Genomic DNA, 18,387 nt, shown 5'->3' with positions numbered 1-18,387 from the left:
TTTCTCTCTGATAAGTATCTGAAGCATGGGAGGTGACCTGTTGATTGGACAAGGCTTGTCTTTACATGCCTACATGTGTTCAGAACTGTTTATTGAGGTGCTACAGCAGCAAGTATTGAAGTCCCTTTGCTTTTTTTTTTTTTAAAAACAAACAAACAAACAAACTTGAGTAATTACTTCTCTCTACCCCCACCCCCTTTCTCCTTGCAACTTTCTTTCAGCAGTGATGTTCCAAATGGATCTGCCTTGACACAGGAGAACATCGGCCTCCTGTCAAACAAGACAGCATCTCTCAGCCTGTCAGAGGACCCAGAGGGAGGAGGAGACAACCACGACTCCCAGAGAGTGGGAGTTACGCCCACATCTGCTCCATGAAGTGAGGCCAGCATACCCCAGAGTTTCTTTTGCTGGGGTGTTGTTAGCTTCCATCACGTTTTTTTCCAGGGGTGATTGGAGAAACCCAGGAGTAACAGCAGTAGCAGAGCAGCAGGTCCAGAGGCAATGTGCACAAACACAACTACTAGAAACAAATCCTGCACATAGTTCACATTAACGCATTTTTTAATTAAAAAAAAATGAAAATTAGCAGTATCTGCAAGCGATTCAAATTAAATTTGTTTTTGTTCTGTGAATGAACTTTATTTTAATAACTTTGGACGCCTTGGGTCCCAGGGCTTAAAAAAAAAGATATTATATATATACTCTGTTTGATTAATTGTATGATCTTAATGAAGTAGGTTTTTCTTTTATTTTGGTATTATTACATAGCCAGTGCATAGTTCCTTATCACTTTAATTTCTTGACAAATAAAACAACCTGGCCACTTCCTTGTATGATCTAAGAGTAAACAAGGAATGAGGGTTGGAGAGTAGCTGTGAATTGCAGTGTCAAAAGATGTGCAGCAAGTTTAATTCTTAAAATAAATCTTTCCCTTGTAACTAGGAACTGAACCCTAGGTTTTGCAAGACTTATTCTTCTTTAAATAATTTAAATTTAAAGTACAAATGACAGAATCTTTTCAATGCAACCAGTGCAGTCCATAGCATAAGCCCTATCACAGCACGTGTGATTAAAACAAGAACAAAAGAAGTGTCCAATACACATTTTATTTAAAGGTTGCTGGCGTATTGTTTTCTGTTGGGGCTAAGGCGATCAGCTGTATGCAGACTGATCTACTACAACATGGGTATTTCTGAAGCTGGTTAGCTGGGGCCTGGGGTAGAGAGGCTTGAGTAACCAGTGAAGGTTGTGCAGCACAAGCAAGGCAGAAATAGCAAACAAGGAAAACATAAGGCTGTGCAGTTGCTGGAAGGATGTTAACAGCAGATGAATTGCTCAACTGTGCTGGGTTATCTAGCATTTGTTGCTTTCTTGTTGTTTTGTTTTTTTTTGTTTTGTTTCCCATTTTCATCTTTCATTGGGCCTTTAAAATAAGCATACCCAAAGTCTGTACAATTAGGTTAATGCAAAAGGTCTTTCTGACCTCTGCTTTTTGAAGCAGATCTTTAAAGTGTGCCACCCTCTCAGCAACTCTTGCCTTTGTTATTTCTTCACTGCTATTTAATTACTATCAAAACATCATAACTTCTATGACCTGATTGTTTTCTTATTTCTGTTCAATGGTACACCAGTTAATTAGTGGTAATGCTGTTGTGAGAGCCTTTTTCTGCCAGAAAGTCATCTTTGATTTGTGCATGTAAGTGATAGTAATCTTTCAAAACCATTTTTTTCTCTTTTAAGGTTCCCATTGTTTAGGGTCTGTGTGCATCAAAATCAGATGCCTCAGAATCAATTTGCAGGTTATCTGTCACTGCTGCACTGAGTCTTTCCTAGATTCCTGTTTCACAGGAGGAAAGTTGCATCAAAAATGCCATGTAAGCTTCAGCATTGATTCTGTCAATAATAGTGAAATAGGCTTTTTAAGCATAGGTTGGAAAAAACATAAGCCTTTCTAGATCTGTTTTCTTCAAAAGTTTTAGAAAAAAATTGTTCTTGCTGCACATTTTTTTTGACTTATCTGCATGCACTGGGGTGAGACCCTGTATACAAAGAACTCTGTGGAGATTAATTTTCAAGTGCTGCTCCCTCTGCATTTTCTTGGCCCATTCTCATTTTTTTCTTTCTGGGTTAGACTACTAAATCAGAAAGCACTGGTTATGTAATAAATTACTGCATTGCTTTGGTTGGGTAAAGCAAGAGTTAATAATTTTCTTGGTTTTTAGTTTTTTCCTTAACCTTAACTCCTGCTGAGGTCATAGCTACCTTGGGCTAAGCTTTGCATTCATCATACTGTTAAATAAAACAAAATGGGGGGTGGGAGGGGATACAGTCCCACTATTGCCTACCAGTAGGAGAGTCCAAACAGAAGACTCTTTTGAGTAGCAATTATTTAATTTGCCCAGTCAAGGCACCGCGTTTGTATACTATTTCACATTGAATTTGATTATGCCCTACAGACCTGGCTGGTCAAGGATTTGATACACATATTGGCTTGGGATTCGAGCTTTCTTTTTTATTTAAATAAAAATTTATATATAAATATATATATACATATATACATAGTTATATCTGTATATATATTGGGTATGTTTTAAGAATTTTTTCGCATGAGCGCAGCTGTTGTGATCAAATGTCTGGGAGGTAGAAGCACTGAATGAAAATAAAGGCATTTTTCAGCACACACCCACCTTCTCCATATGTCTTTACACAGGTTTATTTCTCTCTTAGTTGAACTTTGGCCTCTTAACTGCTAAGAGTAGTTCTGGAGCTTGCTTTTTTTTTTTTTTTTTTTTTTTTTTTTTTTTTAAATCCCTCTAACTTTCAGCAAAGAATAGTCTTTGCACTAGAACAGCTTTGCCCGCCCCCATCCATCCATATCTCCTACCTGAAGCCTGGCATTCCAGCCGCTCCCTTAGGAGCCGAGCAGAACTGGGCTGATGCAGTTTTGAGCCTGTCAGGTCTGTTCCTCCCTTCTCTGCCCTGGACTTGGTGATGAGTAGAGGGTTCCCCTGGCAGCACGCTCACCACTCAGCTGCCACAGGCACCCTGCTGCATTCTCCCATCCCTGAGCGCAGAGCACCACCGTCAGGTCAGCCACCTCCTGGCTGGTTTTAACTCTTCTTCCTGCTGTGTCTTCATTAACACAGGGAGCTTGTTTTAGCTGAGATAATGAGTGCAATATTCACATCTAGGAGGACAAGCCCAGAATGTACCTTTTCTTTGATTGCAGTGTTTTTTTATGTAAACTGAATTCAGTTTATGTAAACTGAATTGTCAAAAATGGTTATGATGAGTTTGAAACTACAGATTCATTTTCAACACTAGGAAGAAAAATGTGGAGGGGCAAAACACTTTTCACCTTTTATTACTTGTGCCAGCTAGTTTCCTTTCCAGATTGAGTTACCTTCCTCCCCTCCCCTTCTCTCCACTTCTGCTCTTGGGAGATGTTCTATTAATAGTGAAGCTATTCAGATTGCCTTTACTGGCCTACATATGGTGAATGCTTCCAAAACCCGTGGATTAGAAGGGAGACCTTACTGTTTTTTTTCTTTGTCCAGCTCTCCGTGCTGTACTTTGTGCATAGTGTCCTTGTTGTGATCAATGTGTCCAGGTGAAAGGCCTGTTTGCCCAGTATTATAGTTCGGCTTGTTAAACAGTTTGTTTAATATCTACCAACGATATTGATTTTTGGCTTTGGGTTTTTTCCCCCTCCTGCCTTTTCCCTGCTTCCCTGGAAAAGTTGAGTTGACTGAAGTCAAACAGCAAAAATACAGTGCATGCTTTTAAGTCTTTCTGAAAGCTGCACGTAAAATTTTCACTTTTTCTGAAAAAGCATGCTAATAGCACTGATAGTACATGTAAGGGAAGCAATTGTGGTTACAGCACCCCTGGAGCAACTCTATATTGCTTGGTCCTATCATGTCCCCGGCTGTACAGAAATACTGTTACCTGAGTGAAACTGGTCTCACCTAGGCAGTGGCTCAGTCCCTCCTACTGGGGCAAGCAGTAACAATGCTACAATACCGTTAGGGCACTGCTGCGTTATTTAGTAGGTAGGCTGAATTTTGTACTGCAGTAGACATCTTTGAACACTTGTTGATACGGGAGTTTCAGCCCCAGCATGGACATACCCCTCAGAATGGGAAGCTTCAGGTGTTAGGTTAAGCTTTAGTATGTCGAACAGTGATTCGGTCATTGTAGAAGTGGTTTGTTTTATTCTGTAGTGTTATTTTCCTTCTTCCCTTGTAACCATCTCTGCTTCTTCTCTTATGCCCTAGTTCTCTAAATAAGAGAAACCTCCACGTTTTCATCTGCTCCTTTTGTGCACTGGTGTATCCTGTCCCATTTTAGAGCAGCCCTTTTTTTCTTTAGATCAGAGTACCTTTCAAAACTTGCAGCACTGTTGTCCTTTTTCTTCTCAACTTCTTTTGTCTAGTTTCCTCTGAGCTTTATTCTCTCCCTTTTGTCTGTACCTTCCGTTCTTTCCTTCTGTGGCTTTCCCATTCACCCTCCCTGATTGTGTAACAGTGACAGCTTGCTGCCTCAAAACAGAGCATTCAAATGAATTCGCTTAGCCAATAACTTCTGTGAAGTTGCCTTTTCTAATGGTGTTATTACTCAGTGATGCACAAATGTGATATTGCCCCTACTGGTAGGCAAACGGGGGATCTGTATAAACATGGTAAACTGCTGTTTTTCTTTAAAGGAGAGCCAAAGACTTGTGCTTTACACTTTTTTTTTTTTCCTGGTGTAGCCATTTGATTGTCAAATCTTTGTAGGGTTTTGTGAGTTGACTGTATTATCCTAATAGAAGTTTTTTAAAGTTCCTGATTGTCAAGCCTTATCCATGCATTGAATTGTGGAAAATCATTCTATGTAGTCACGCAATTTGCAATGTACTGAGATGTATCTGGGGTATTCTGACATGTTTTTAGTCTCATGTGCACTCCCCCAGCTGATGGAGTGGCTCATTTAGAGAGGGAGAAGGAACAGAAGTTTTATATTGTCAAAGAAGCCTTGTCTTAGTTTCAATCTAAATTGACTTGAATACTGATTTTAAATCTCTGCAGTTACGGGAAAGGATAATGTGTGGTGCAGATGTGACTGTTAAGCCCATTGGAACTGAAAAGATATGTCAAACTACCATTACATTAAATTAGATGTGGAAGAAGCAAACTTGTATGATGACATTGTCTCATGACGGCAAGAATTGAGTAAGGTGGGGCAAATTCTTCTTTAGAAAAGATCACTGATAATACAGTAAGTCACTTGCGTTTCCCTTCCTTGATCTAACTTAAACTCTTGCAGACTGCTATTAAGGTTTTGGGGTTCAGAGAGGAATCTGAGTAGCATAATTGCTGATTTCCATTTATAATCTGGACTATAATGAAGCAGGTTAGAAGGTGGTGTCCTGAAGAACCCTAGTACAAACTAGCTGTTTCAGACCCGCTTGTATGGTCCAAGAAATTCAGTACTAATAATCAGGAGGCTCAACAGCAGGAGTGCCAACTCATCTTCTCTGTTCTAAAGTGGGAAACAAACAAAAAACACATCAGCAGTATGCAAGTTTGGTATATGTCTGTGTGTTTGAAGACGTATTTGTAGTCTTAGAATATCTAGAAGGAACATCACAAGGCTGACTGTGGCATGATCTTACTGTCATACTCAAGTTTTGTCATGTTTAGAAAACACACACTTCCAATGCTGTTAGCACTGACTTTTTTTTTAACAAAGTGTGTCAGCAACTTAATGTTTTGTATGATAATAGATCAATTTCCTTGGACAAAAAAAAAAAAAGGAAAGAAAGTTCTTGAGTTGTCTAAATAAGAATTTAGAAATGAACTGGAAGAACATCTGCCTTCTTTGCATGTAAACTCTGAATTTGAGGAAAGTGAAACAGCTCTTCTGAGCCACCTCTTAAGGTATGGCCTTGGTGCTAGAAGTCAGGTGGCTGGTACTTGCAGGATGTGAGCACACAGGCTACGTAGCTCAAATTGATCTTTCTCAGATGAAATGTAATCTAAAATGCTAAACCTCATTGGGGATTCTCTTTTTCATACTTAACTGTTATCAACTGCATTATTTCCTACTGAAAGGAGGATGAAAGAGGCTGAAGAGTGAGTTCAAGTTACATAAGTAAGTGATTTAGGGGAATGTTATCCCAGTCAAGTCTGTTTACACAGTTAACATGTGGTCTTTATTCTTGTGTAGGAAGAAGAATGTAGCTGTTCAGTGTTGTCACAGTCTTCAAGGCACTTCTTGTCACGCAGGTAGAGCCTTGATTAGCAGGGAAAGAAGAGCAAACTTAATTTAATAGTGATTTTTATTTTTTTTTAAATGGCAAGTGTAGTATCATTCTGCAGAAACTCTCTGAACACTATGGTAAGTGAAGAGGGTTCAGCTTTTTACATCCCAGAAGCATGTGGTAATTCGGATTTGTCTGTATCCTCTTCTTTCTGCATCAGGAAATTCCAGTCATTTGAAGCTTAAAATGTGTGACCATGGTAATGAAAATTGGATGTCTGTAGCTTAGTAACCTAAATAACTGTTTTTTTTCCCAGGTAATCTTTGCAATTTCAGTGAGTTTATGTACGATTTTAGTGCAGATAGCCAGGTGTTCAACATTTTGGAACATTCAGGTACCTAACTTCATCCAACAAAGTGAGTATCTTTGGACATACAGGTTGGAAGTTTTCATACTCCAGGAAACAAAGTTTTAGGAAAACACATTATCAGTTTCAATTTAACAAAACGCAGTCTTGGGGAAGGTAGAAACAACAGGTGGTGCAGTGTCTCTGAAAAGAATAATAATAAAAAAAAGATGATATGATTACACATGAAATGTATATGGGCAAAATATATATGTGTAAGGAAAAAAATCTTGTGGAGTATTTGATGTTTAAGAAATTATTTGCTTCTTTGTAATGTTAAATGGATTTACGAACTCTGTGGCAGACAGTACTCACAAGTCTTTGGCATCCAAACCAGGTTGTGTACTGGATGGATCCCACAACTGGACGTGTGCACTGACCTCTTTATTTCTAGCTTTTTAAAATGAAACTTGGCAGCAGTACTTCATAAATGTATAAAGCAACTAGAGACAGAAGAGAACACTGTTCACATTGCAGCTGCTGCACAGTTTACCAATTGGTACCTTCAATCCACAGCCTCTCCTAAGGGAAGCTGCTCTAACATGGGCAAATCTAGCACACCAAATGACTTTGGTTTTGTGATTTTAAGAAGTTCCCCTTACCCCTTTTGGCCTCTGCTTGCTGTGTAAACAGCCTCTATGCTAAGAGAAGCTTTCCCTGAAGTCAGCTTAGCAACTGTACTGGAGCTTGATTATTTTCCCTGTTTTCTATAACCGGTAGCATAGTGTCGAGAGCTCCTTCCCCATTGTGTTTGTTGCTATGGGGAAGAAGAGGTGAGGCAAGGCATGCGTGGGAGGAGGGAGGAAGAGTTGTGGGATCTGTTCTGTGACAGTTCCCCCCTTCTTTGAAATCGTCTGCTTCCAGTTGTGGGATTTCTCTATAGATGACATTTTTTTCTCCTGTTTTTGTAAGCCTAGTTTTCTTTGATCTTATTAGTTCTGTACAAGTCTCCCCGAGACATTCTGCAGTCATTATCACCTTTTTGGGTGGAGTTTATTTTTTGTTTGTTTGGTTGGTTTTTTAAATAACTTTTTAACATTGGTGCATATATGCTTGGGATAGAGCTCATGTAATTTTCCAATCGTATTGATTGTATGTGATTGTGCCCTGCAGAGGTATATTTAACAAAAAAATAAATAAAAAGGATAGTCTAGGTAATAAAGGAGACCGTGAGATTTGTTGAGTCAGGTTATGAACTATTTCTTGAATTTATTTAGGACATTGGATAAGTGAAATTCCCTGTCTGCTGTTCTCAAAAGTCGATGCTAAACAAAATGTCATTATTTCTGTTTATTGAACTGGTTCTTTTGTTGCTTTTCTCCTCCTCCTGCAGTTTTCTTCCTTTCCTGCTTTTCTTCCCCATCCAAAAAAAAAAAATAATAATTTTGAGCCTTATGGGGATGGCTGACTGTTGGAGTGATGTTGTGAATATGTATTGTTTGTAACTACCAGAACACTTTTACTAGGAGTAGAGATTAAGTAGGATGTACGAGAAGAATTCCATAAACTGAATTCTTTGCAAATTCAGGGGAAATTTGAAGCTTTTTACATACAGGTCTAGTCGTGGGGAGACACTGAGGCCTGTAAGGCATTGAGATGTCTTCCCTTGAAATGTTAGAGGCTTTGCTGCCTGTTGGAAAGTCTCTGAGATGACAAAAAGAGCAGAGGAGTTTACTCTATCTGACTCCCTGTGTCTTTACTCCTGCAACAGATTTTTTTAAATGTGAAAGAAAAGCCTTTAGGTATTGTGCTGAAGTGGAACAGAGCAGATTGAAGGAGGCAAAAGGCAAGAGGATCCAGAGATCCAAAAAGCAGAGTTGGTCTCCTTTCTTTTTTAACCTGTAGAGCCAACAGTGTTACTTCTTATTAAAGAATGGGGAAGCGGAGACCTGTTGTGTGTGCATGGTGGTTATGTAGCAAAAGCCATATGTCAAAATGCGATTTCTTTCTTCACCTTGTTTTTCTCCCTCCTAAAGCTGACTCAGCCTCTCCCTGCTTCCACATAGTGTGTAAGGGTCCTTTGAGCTGCAGATTCAACAAACAAATACTTTATTGAGTGGAAAGGTGGTGATTCGCTACTTGGTTTGTAAATAGATGAAAGTGTCTACAAGGTCGTATCTGCTTTTCTGTCAGCATTTATATTAAATGATAAATTAATGGTGAACACTTTGAAATATCTCTCATTTTCTGTCTCGAATGAATGTACCTTCTCTGAAATGGGATGTGATGTCCTGACAATTGAAGGCTTCCTTCAGACCAAGGCGTGTTTATTCTCCGCTGTGCTGGAGCACGAGAGATGCTGAACAGCAGAGAAGCCGTGTGCCTCTCCTGGGGTTTGGTCTATGCTCTGGTGGCTCTGCTGGTGTAAGCCAGGCGGCTCCTTTGAACAAGGAAGGATATTCAGAATAATCTTCTTTGCTACTTGGAGAGATCCAGCATGAGATGCTCGCTTCGTTAACCCAAAGCCCATCATTGCCATTAGGGCCCTTCACACTTCACACAGCTGGGCTTCCTCACTGGAGGACTCGAAATGTTCAGTTCCTGTAAAGGGAGGTGTGTTTAGCTAGCAATCCAGCAGAAAAATAGGTGTTGCTACTGGTGAAGGTTTTCTTTCCCATTCTCCCACTGGTCTGAGAGTTGCAGGAAGCTCATTGTTTTAATAAAAAGCCGCAGAGTTTCTGTCAAGCAATTGGTTTCTAAAAAAACATCTGCAGTGCTGTGGAGGGTCTGATCCCATTGGAAAGGAGCGGCTCTAACTCAGGAGCTTTGGGGAAACTGCATGGCAAGGAGGGGAGGCTGGTCCGAGTGGATGGCAGCTGCTGGAAAACCTTCTCACCTTTGGGTGGGGATACCAGGAGAGGAGTGAGCTGCAAAGCCTGGCCCAGAACTTGAGATTCCCTCGTCCCACCTTGCTCAGTGTGTCTTCCCTCAGCACCACCACAGAACAGCAGTGAGCACTCAAAGTACCAACCGAAATCGATGCGAATTTGCTTACCTCTCAGGTATGTTTAACGGCTGTCTCTTTCTAGGTTCTTTCCAGGTTCTCCAAAATGAGGGTCGTGCAAGCACGCTCAGAAAACACGACACGCCTCTCCCTGCCGCTCTCAGTCGCTCCCAGTGTCTCAGGGCTCTTTTTTTTTTTTTGCCATCGTTGGCTTGTGCTTTCCCTGCCCCGTGAGTGCAGCTCTGACTCCCCAGCTCTTGCCTGCGAGTGCAGCAGAGACTGCAGGTGCCTGATCCCCTTTGCCCCAGGCTGCTCGTGCTGTAGTTGGGTTGGGTTGGGGCAGCTGGTAGCTGCTCGGTGTGAGCTGGGACCCCTCTGCAGCTTTGGGAGAACAAGTCCCTGCCCTAGCACCATCAGGCAGCCAGGGACTTGCTGTAAAGCACTTGGCATTTTGGATGCTTCCTTAGGTACAGCCCAGGCACCGCTGCTGAGTTGTTGCTTTGAACTGAACCCATAATTAACTGGCACTGAAGCGCTGCACCTAGATGCTTTTGTCAGCCACCCTTTAGGGCACAGCTCGGGCAACTTAAAGATCCTGTCAGCCCTTCCCCAAGGGTTGGGATACCTCGAGGAAGCAGCTGGCTTGCCTGCAGCGTGGATGCCGGCATTTGCCTCAGTTTGCAAGGAGCGTGCAGTCGCAGTGCTCCTGTGCCTTTTCACACTGCTGGCAGTTCATTCGCATTAGCTCTGGCTGTGCAGAGTATGGAGGTGTTTGCTCGGGGGTTGTTTTTTACTGCCTTGAACTACCTCAGTGTGGTATGAATGGAAACCTGTGCGTGGGTGTCTGCCTGCTGGGAGTGGAGACTCTCTGATCCCCTCTGAAGGCTCTGGGATCTGCGAGCTCGTGTGTCACCTCAGCACATGGAAACCGGCCGCCTCTTGGAGCACCCCAAGCAGCTACAGCGTGCGAGCCCATTCTCACAGAGCACGTTTTACCTCCTGTACTACCACATGGCCAAAAACTCTGCAGTGAATCCCCGCCTTGCATTGCAGATCTGCTCTGCTGGGTGCTTCCTGCCCAGGCCTGCATCAGGCAGAAAGCAAACGTGAGGGGCATGTGGGTTCGGGTGTGCTGCTGGGCACGGTTTGGAGGGGATCCTGCAGCTTCTGTGCTTGCTCTTGGTGAAGATCCCCCCAGTTTGTGGAAGAGATGAGAGCAAGCAGGAAGGTACAGCAGGTACGGTGCTCGTGTTGTACAAAGCCACTTTGTGAGAACGGCATTTGTGGCCATGGGCTGTGGGGGAGAACCCCTAAAGCAAAGCTGGGTGCAGAGCATGCCATCCTCTTTGGCACTTACTTTCCCAATCTTTGTCCCATTTAATTCCAGTCTGCAGCTGTGTTGTCCGCTGAGACCTTGGCTCTTACTGGGCCAGTAGTGGTTGGCTTTGGTGCCTGCAGAGCCGGCCAGCTCCTGTGCTGCCATGTTCGGAGGCAGCGCCGCTCCCTTTGTGGGGCAGCTGTGTCCTAGACCTGAAATCCCATTGCTCAATGCTGCCCCAGTACTGCTCGGGCCAGGGTGGAGGCTGTTAACCCGCAGCTGCCCAGCTGTGCAAGTGGAAAGGTGAGGGGATTTAGGAGGGCGTGTGTTGAAAACCACGGGGCAGGAAGAGGGGTGGATTGTCCTAAGTTGTGCCCGTTTGTTTGGGAAATGGACTGATGGGACAGGGATAGAGTTCGGGGCAGAAAGAAGCATTTTGCTGAGTTATGAGATGCTAATGTGAGGTTTACAAATACCTTAGGACGGTCAGGTTTTTATTTGCCCTCCTGAAAGTTTTTCATGAGCAGTTAATTTTCTTATTGACAAGAAATGAAGGCAGCTGGCATTGGTGTGCGATGGGTGGTCAAACTTTCCCTTGTCAGATTGAACTTTAAAACCTCTTTCAAACCAAACACTGTTTTTTTCTGCTCTTTGCTTAACCTTCTGCAGCTGGTCATCAGCCTTTGGCCTCAGCATCCTACTCCCCTCCCACCCTCTGCTTTCGTCTGTGCTCTGCTCGAGCACAGAAACCCAGTGGGGAAACTGCTTTGGACTGATTTGGGCACCCTCAGGTCTCGAGCAAGACTGCCTGTTTTCCCAACAACTTGTCTTTACATCCCAAAAGCAGAAGGCTGGAGGCAGCGGGCCAGGTAAGAGAAACCAATTCCACTCTTCTTTCATTTTTAATTAACTCCTTGTCACAGGTTCATTTCCCTTTGTAGGATCCTGTGAACCCAGGCTGCTGCCAGCCTGCTCTCTTGCTCCGGGCATGGGCCAGAGGAGCCGTTTGGAGAAGGCTCTGCCAGCCCGGCCCTCACACGGGCCTGCTGGTGCCTGTGCTGTGCTTGGGTCTTGTCCCCTGTGTGCACCAGTCCCTGACCTGGCTGGAAAGGAGCAGTGCTGATTTGCTCTCTGCTCCATTTGGGGGCTCTCAGGGGATCAGGGAAAGCTCTTTTTGAGCGCATAAATCATCTTCAAGTGGTGTGAGCTGCTGGACTGCTTAGTACTCCATGTGAGTGCTGCAGGACGTTCGTGCTGCAGCAGAGAGCGACGGCAGGTTCAGCCCGGCGTGTCTGGGGGAGCTCCCCAAGCTGGGGGCTCTGAGCCCCGTTTGTGGCTGCCCTTCCCTGCAGAGCCGAGTGGCGGCAGGGTGGGGATGTGCTGTGCTGGCTGCAGCCCGGCTGTGTCACACGGCAGGCGTGGGCTGGGGGCTTCTCTGCCTTTGCCTGGAGTCTTCTGGTTTCAAGCTGATTCAGCAACTCGCTTCTTGGCTTTCTACACTTCTCCCAGAAAAAATGAGCCCTTCCCAGTTTGTACATTCTTCCCTGCCAGTAACCCTTTTTAGACAGCGATGTTGCTGTAATGCTTTTGGGATCCTTCCAGGGTGAGAGCGGTTGCCATATGGATGCGTGGCAGTGCTGCAGGGGGAAAGGGGAAGGCAAAGAGCTGCGGAGGGAGGCGGGCTGCTTCTAAGCAGAGTGACACGGCACTGAGCTGGCCTCAGAGCTAGGGAGGGCTCCTGCTCTAAGGGGCAGCCCTCCCTTCTTGTAGCGGGTGTTCTCTGCAGGCTTCGTGCTTCCCCTTGTCCTGAAAACGCTGTGTACGTGCACTGGGTGGGCTGAGCTGGCCAAAGTGGCTGATAAATCTGAATTAAGGCATTAAGTGTAAAATTCTGTATCACCTCCTATCTTACAGAGTCGGGACTGTACCGTGCAGTCTACACGTGCTCCCTTCCCCTGTGTGCTGGGTTTTATGCGTGGCACCAGGCACCAACATCTGCCTTTGTCTTGAAAGAAGCAGGCAGTTGTGCTCCTTGTGACCGTACCGCTCCCAAAAGCATCTGAACAGCTTTCCTTTCTCTTCCCCTCCTGCCCTGGGTGATTGTGGTGTCAGGGCAGCTGACTTCCTGCCTGGTTTAGGTTTTGCTCTTCGTGGTGTTGCAGCTGCTCTGTGCACCCGTACTAAACCTTTTGAAAGATAATCTGTTTGTTTTTACCACCAAGAGTGGCCATGGCCTGAGCAAGAACATCTTGTTTTGGCGTGTTTTCTTGCAGTGCTTGTTGCTATGCTATTAGCTGGAGAGGGCCCCTCAGGGCTCGACGCAGCCTTGGTGCCAAATGAGGTAATCGCTGCTTTTGCAGAAGAACTGGAGCCCAGATGAAGTTGTTGCTCAAGAGCCCGGTGAGGAGGCTGTGAAAGAAGGCAGAGGTCTCCCACATCCCAGATCACCAGGTGCTGCAGAGGCAGGCGGCACCGGTGGTGAACGCAACTCGCACGGCAGCGCGGTTACTGCAGCGCTGAGCGCACGGGGGCAGGCGGAGACCCAAGCTGGATGCTTCTCTTCCACAGCGGGCACGTCCTGGGCAAGCTGCCAGCCCTTTCCAGCAGTTGTTTCCCAAGCTGCTGTGGCTGTGGTCTGTGAGCTTCCTCCCGCAGGACACGTGAACAAACCCGACAGTCACGTAAAGGGCATCTCCAAACCACTCCGTGCAGAAGGCCTTGCGTGCTGCTTCATCGGCCCCCGCATGGCCAGCAAGGGTTTGCTGCCAGCGCTGGTGGGAGGGGCATCCCTTGCTTTAGCAGAGGTGGAAATGTAAACGATCTCTGGCTTTCTAGGAGACTTTTCAAGACCTGTTTTTGCTGGAATGTGGTCACTGACGTTAGTCTCACCTCCTCAGGTAACAGGGACAGTCAGTTTTTATCGCAGCATGGATGGGAATAGCTGCAGTGCCCTGGCTACACCATATGAACGTACGTAGTGTGCTTTTTAGGGACTGAAGATGCTCAGCGCTTGGAAGGACTGGAAAAGGGGAAGGAAATGGTCAAACATTTTGTTTGAGGCTGGCTTGTCTGCCAAGTTTGTGGCACCTAGGGGCCCTCCACACGAGGAAGCTGGGTAGGAGCTGTACAGAAGCATAAATGCAACTGAACTGCAGACCCAGCTCTGGCAGCTGTACAGTGGGGGAGGCTCAGACCTTTGATCCACATGTCCTTGCACCAATTTGCCAGGGCTGCTTAAAAACAGGCACCCGGGGCTGTAGGAAAGCACTGTTTTCATTATGTCATGTGTAAAAGCAGAGTGTGCTCCGAGGCATTCCTGTCCTGCTGGTGATGCCTGTCCTCCTGCTTTGTCCTGCAGCTGCAGTATGGAAGGGCGATGGGAGGGGGGGTCCGTGGCAGTCCTGCTGCTCGGGTGCTGTGACAATACTGGAGATTTCTTGGGCAGGCGAGTGCCTAGTGAGCTCTCTCTCTGGTTCCAGGACAATGCATCTCTTTGTGGTGTGTCTCTTCAGCGTCTGGGGCCTGGCTGCCCCTAAGCCCTATGTCGTAGAAGATATTTGCACTGCGAAGCCCCGCGACATCCCGGTGAACCCCATGTGCATCTATCGCAACCCCGAGAAGAAGTTCCAGGAGGGCGAGGGGCAAGAGCCAGGGAAGGGCAAGAGTAAGATCCCGGAGTCCACTAACCCCCGGGTCTGGGAGCTATCGAAGGCCAACTCGCGCTTTGCCATCGTCTTCTACAAGTACCTGGCCGACTCCAAGGACAATGGAGAAAACATCTTCATGTCGCCCCTCAGCATTTCTACAGCCTTCGCCATGACCAAGCTCGGAGCGTGTGGTGACACCCTGCAGCAGCTCATGGAGGTCGGTGGTGTTTCCTCAGCCCTTCCCTGTAGCCGTCACCAAGGGCTGAAAGGCTGCAGAGGTGACGGTGGCCAACAGCTGCCAAGAGCCACCCGTGTTAGGGTGGCTCTCAGGCTTGAGAAGCACCATTGGGTTAAACAGCCCCTGGGGAGGAAGACATGCGAGGCTGTTCGTGCCTCATTGTATTCAGATCCCAGCTCTGCAGGGACCACCTGCGGTCATCTGCAGTCTGGGGACAGAACAGCAAAATGCTGCAATCCTTCCCCTCTTGGCCAGCCCTTCCTGCTGAGGGGACCCTTCTCTCGCTGAGCCAGTGCCCTCCCATAGGAGGTGGTGCCAGAGATCCCTGATGTCCGTGAGCGCTGTGCTGTGGGATTTTCTGTGCCTAAAGCCTTGAGCTGGAGACCAGCTGACAAATTTGAATTGTCCTTCCAGCTGGCAGCTAGGAACGGATTAGGGAGAAAAAAATGCGCTGCAGAAACCTACCCTCAAAGCAATTGCTACATCTTAGAAAACAGATAACAAGTACCAGAATTACTCAGCAGACCGTGAGAATTGCTCCTGGGAAGGAGCAGCCTTCGGCCTTCTCGCAGGAGGGCTTAGCCCAAACCTCCTGTGGCCTGTGCTGACCCAGGAGCTGCCTCCAGGCTCCTGCCATGCCGCCCACCTTGTGTGAGGCCCCCCAGGGCTGGGGCAGGGGGGTTGAATCCCTGAGCATGGACTGTGCCGGTTGTAACAGCGCTGGGAAAAGCCTGGTGGCTCACGTGCTGGGCTGGAACTGGTTCCCTGACAGAGGTTGGGGGCACAGAGGAAAAACTTGGGGGGCAAAAGCTCTGAAGGTCTGTAGAGCTCTCAGCTCCACGGCTTAGGCTGGTGAGGGAGGGCAAAGGCTGCTGGTGGGATCCTGGAGCTGTGGGGGAGTACAAGAGCTGGCTGGTGAATCTCTTCTCGCTGCTTGGCCCCTCCAGGTCTTCCAGTTTGACACTATTTCAGAAAAGACATCCGACCAGGTCCACTTCTTCTTTGCCAAGCTCAACTGCCGGCTTTACAAGAAAGCCAACAAATCGTCGGAGCTAGTATCAGCCAACCGCCTCTTCGGAGAGAAGTCTTTGGTCTTTAACGAGACCTACCAGAACATCAGCGAAATAGTGTATGGAGCCAAACTCTGGCCATTGAACTTCAAAGTGAGTGTGAACTTCTGTTGTTTGTGTGTCTTTTTTTCTGTGGTTTTTTTTTTTTTGGTTTGTTGGTTTGTGGCAGAGGGAGGGGAGTGTTTTTTCCTCCCTGCCCTTCTGCTTTTTCTGCATCCTCACCTCCTGCCTGCAGGCAGTGCCACGCTCTGGGCATGCAGGACACAAGTGAAGGCAAGCGGGAGGACAGGACACAGCTCCTCCTGTCCCAGCTCCTTAACCACAGTCACTTCGCAGCTCCTAATTTCTAAACACTGCAGCACTGTGCGGTGTCCTTCCTCAGCGTGCACCCTGTAATGCCTCCTACAGAAGGGTTACAAAGAAGTTTTTATAACCCTTGACTTAACCTATTTTGGTCTCGTCCTTCAGGAGAAGCCAGACCTTTCCAGGAAGATCATAAATGAGTGGGTGGCTAATAAGACAGAGAGGCGCATTACAGAAGTGATCCCAGAGGGAGGCATCAATGATCTCACTGTCCTGGTCCTGGTCAACACCATTTATTTTAAGGTACAGCTAACAAAACTTGGGGGAGCAGCCAACTTCCCTGGGGGGAGTAATGATGCTCACGTTTGTCTCTGTCCTCCTCAATCTCCCTTGTAGGGGCACTGGAAATCACAGTTCCCGACTCCGAACACAAGACTGGATTTGTTTCATAAAGCCAACGGTGAGACCTGTCAAGTCCCAATCATGTACCAAGAGTCCAAATTCCGCCACGCATCCGTTCACCAGGACAAAGTGCAGGTGGTGGAGCTGCCTTACAAGGGGAACGATATCACAATGGTGCTGGTCCTGCCCTATGCTGGGACACCGCTGGTGGAGGTGGAGCGAGACCTGACATCGGAGAAGCTGCAGGACTGGATAGACTCCATGAGGGAGGTCTCTCTCACAGTTTCTCTCCCTCACTTCCGCATTGAGGACAGCTTCAGTGTCAAGGAGAAGCTGAGAAAAATGGGGCTGGAAGATCTCTTCAGTCCAGAAAATGCCAGACTCCCAGGTCAGATGTGGAAATGGGGTGGCGGAGGTGGAGGTATAACCGCTCCTCCGCAGGTGCCAGGGCAACACGTGAGGAAAAAGACCATGCCCACATTGAAGTGATGCTGCACCCATGAGGGACTCGGTGCTCTGTCCTCATCGAGGACACACAGCCCTGCTCAGCACCAAGGGCATGGGAGTTGAGTAATCAATTACAGTTGATGGAGGATATCCTTGTTTTAGGGCAGATGTGCCTTCTGTTTTGAACACAGGTCATGAAAGGTCATGAAGGATGGAGTTGTTTTGTATCTTGAGCTGCTCTCTCCATACATTGTTGTAACTCTCCCCATTCTGTTATTCTGGGTTTCAGGCATAGTTGCAGAGGGCCGTACAGACCTGTACGTATCTGAGGCTTTCCACAAAGCCTTCCTTGAGGTAAGCCTTCTTTTGTCCCAGGATGTGTTTTGCTCTTTCTTTTAAAAACTTGAAGCATAAAGGGAAAAAAGTAGCTCTGGACCAGTGGTGGTCAATTCCTCAGTGATTTGGGACTCTGGGGTAAGGTAGAAGCTCGGTACCTTGAGCATGTAAAGGTGCTCAGCCCCCAGTGATGCTGCAGGTGTTGGGAGCACAAGTAGGACACGGTGGGAGCCTGAGGCCTGATCCAAAGCTTTGTGACAAGACTCAAGTGCTCTTTCCTGCTTATTTCATGGCAGGTGTGTGCCGGGTGGGTGGCACAGCTCGGCACGGTTGGGCTAGCAGTGCTATCCTCCTGCCTTCCTTGGGTAGAGATCTCCTCTTTACCAATGTAAAAGAATGTGCTCTGACCTGTGCTGTCATCTTGTGCTCCAAACTGGTGGGGTAGGAGGGAAAGCCCTCCAACTGCTGCATAATGCCTATATTTTAAACCCATCTTCTCTTTTGGTTGGTAGGTAAATGAAGAAGGCAGCGAGGCATCAGCGGCCACAGCCGTCCTCGTCTCCGGCCGCTCCTTCCCCATGAACAGAATTATCTTTGAAGCCAACAGGCCCTTCTTGCTTTTCATCCGGGAAGCCGCCCTCAACACCATCATCTTCATGGGCAGAATATCTGATCCGTGTTCCTAAATGGGCTGTCAGGGCCTCACTTCTCCCTTTTCTGCCCTTGAAAAAGTGGCAGTAGGGTATCGGCACGCAGCCCACATTGCTGCTGGGGCGGTTGGTCTTACTGTTTGGTGCAAGCTGCGGGGACGGATTGGAACCAGCTGGGCTGCTCCTGCTGTGTCAGGTGAGGGGGTCTCAGAGGGCACCTCTCCTGCTTGCTCAGAGGAAACTGAATTTTTTGTGGCATCCAGGACTGAGTCCAGCATCACTGTTGTTCTTGTATCCAACCCCTCCTCCCTTTCAGGCATCAAACTGTAACTCTGATCCCCCAGTACATTAAAAGCCTATACGTCTGTCTGTAACAAACCGA

General features: G+C 46.7%; 1 protein-coding gene across 7 annotated transcripts in view; it reads left to right on the top strand.

Moving 5' to 3' along the window:
* Positions 1-18,387, top strand: part of RC3H1 (ring finger and CCCH-type domains 1) — a 71,703-nt gene extending 53,316 nt beyond the window's left edge. For 3 of the 7 annotated variants that reach the window (XM_068690403.1, XM_068690401.1, XM_068690398.1), the window contains exon 20: positions 222-8,814. In XM_068690403.1, the coding sequence (XP_068546504.1) occupies positions 222-375 (154 nt within the window). In that variant the 3' untranslated portion in view covers positions 376-8,814. Of the gene's footprint in view, positions 1-221; positions 8,815-11,582; positions 11,782-14,391; positions 14,777-15,744; positions 15,961-16,335; positions 16,474-16,566; positions 16,961-17,308; positions 17,374-17,867 lie in introns of those variants that run through there. The other 4 variants (XM_068690404.1, XM_068690402.1, XM_068690399.1 and 1 more) reach the window with 3 other exon arrangements.

The sequence above is a fragment of the Anas acuta genome, chromosome 8, assembly GCF_963932015.1.
Source record: "Anas acuta chromosome 8, bAnaAcu1.1, whole genome shotgun sequence".
In the NCBI taxonomy this organism is placed as follows: domain Eukaryota; kingdom Metazoa; phylum Chordata; class Aves; order Anseriformes; family Anatidae; genus Anas; species Anas acuta.
Note: the sequence above shows the minus strand (reverse complement) of the source record. Positions and strands in the feature narration are given on the sequence as shown.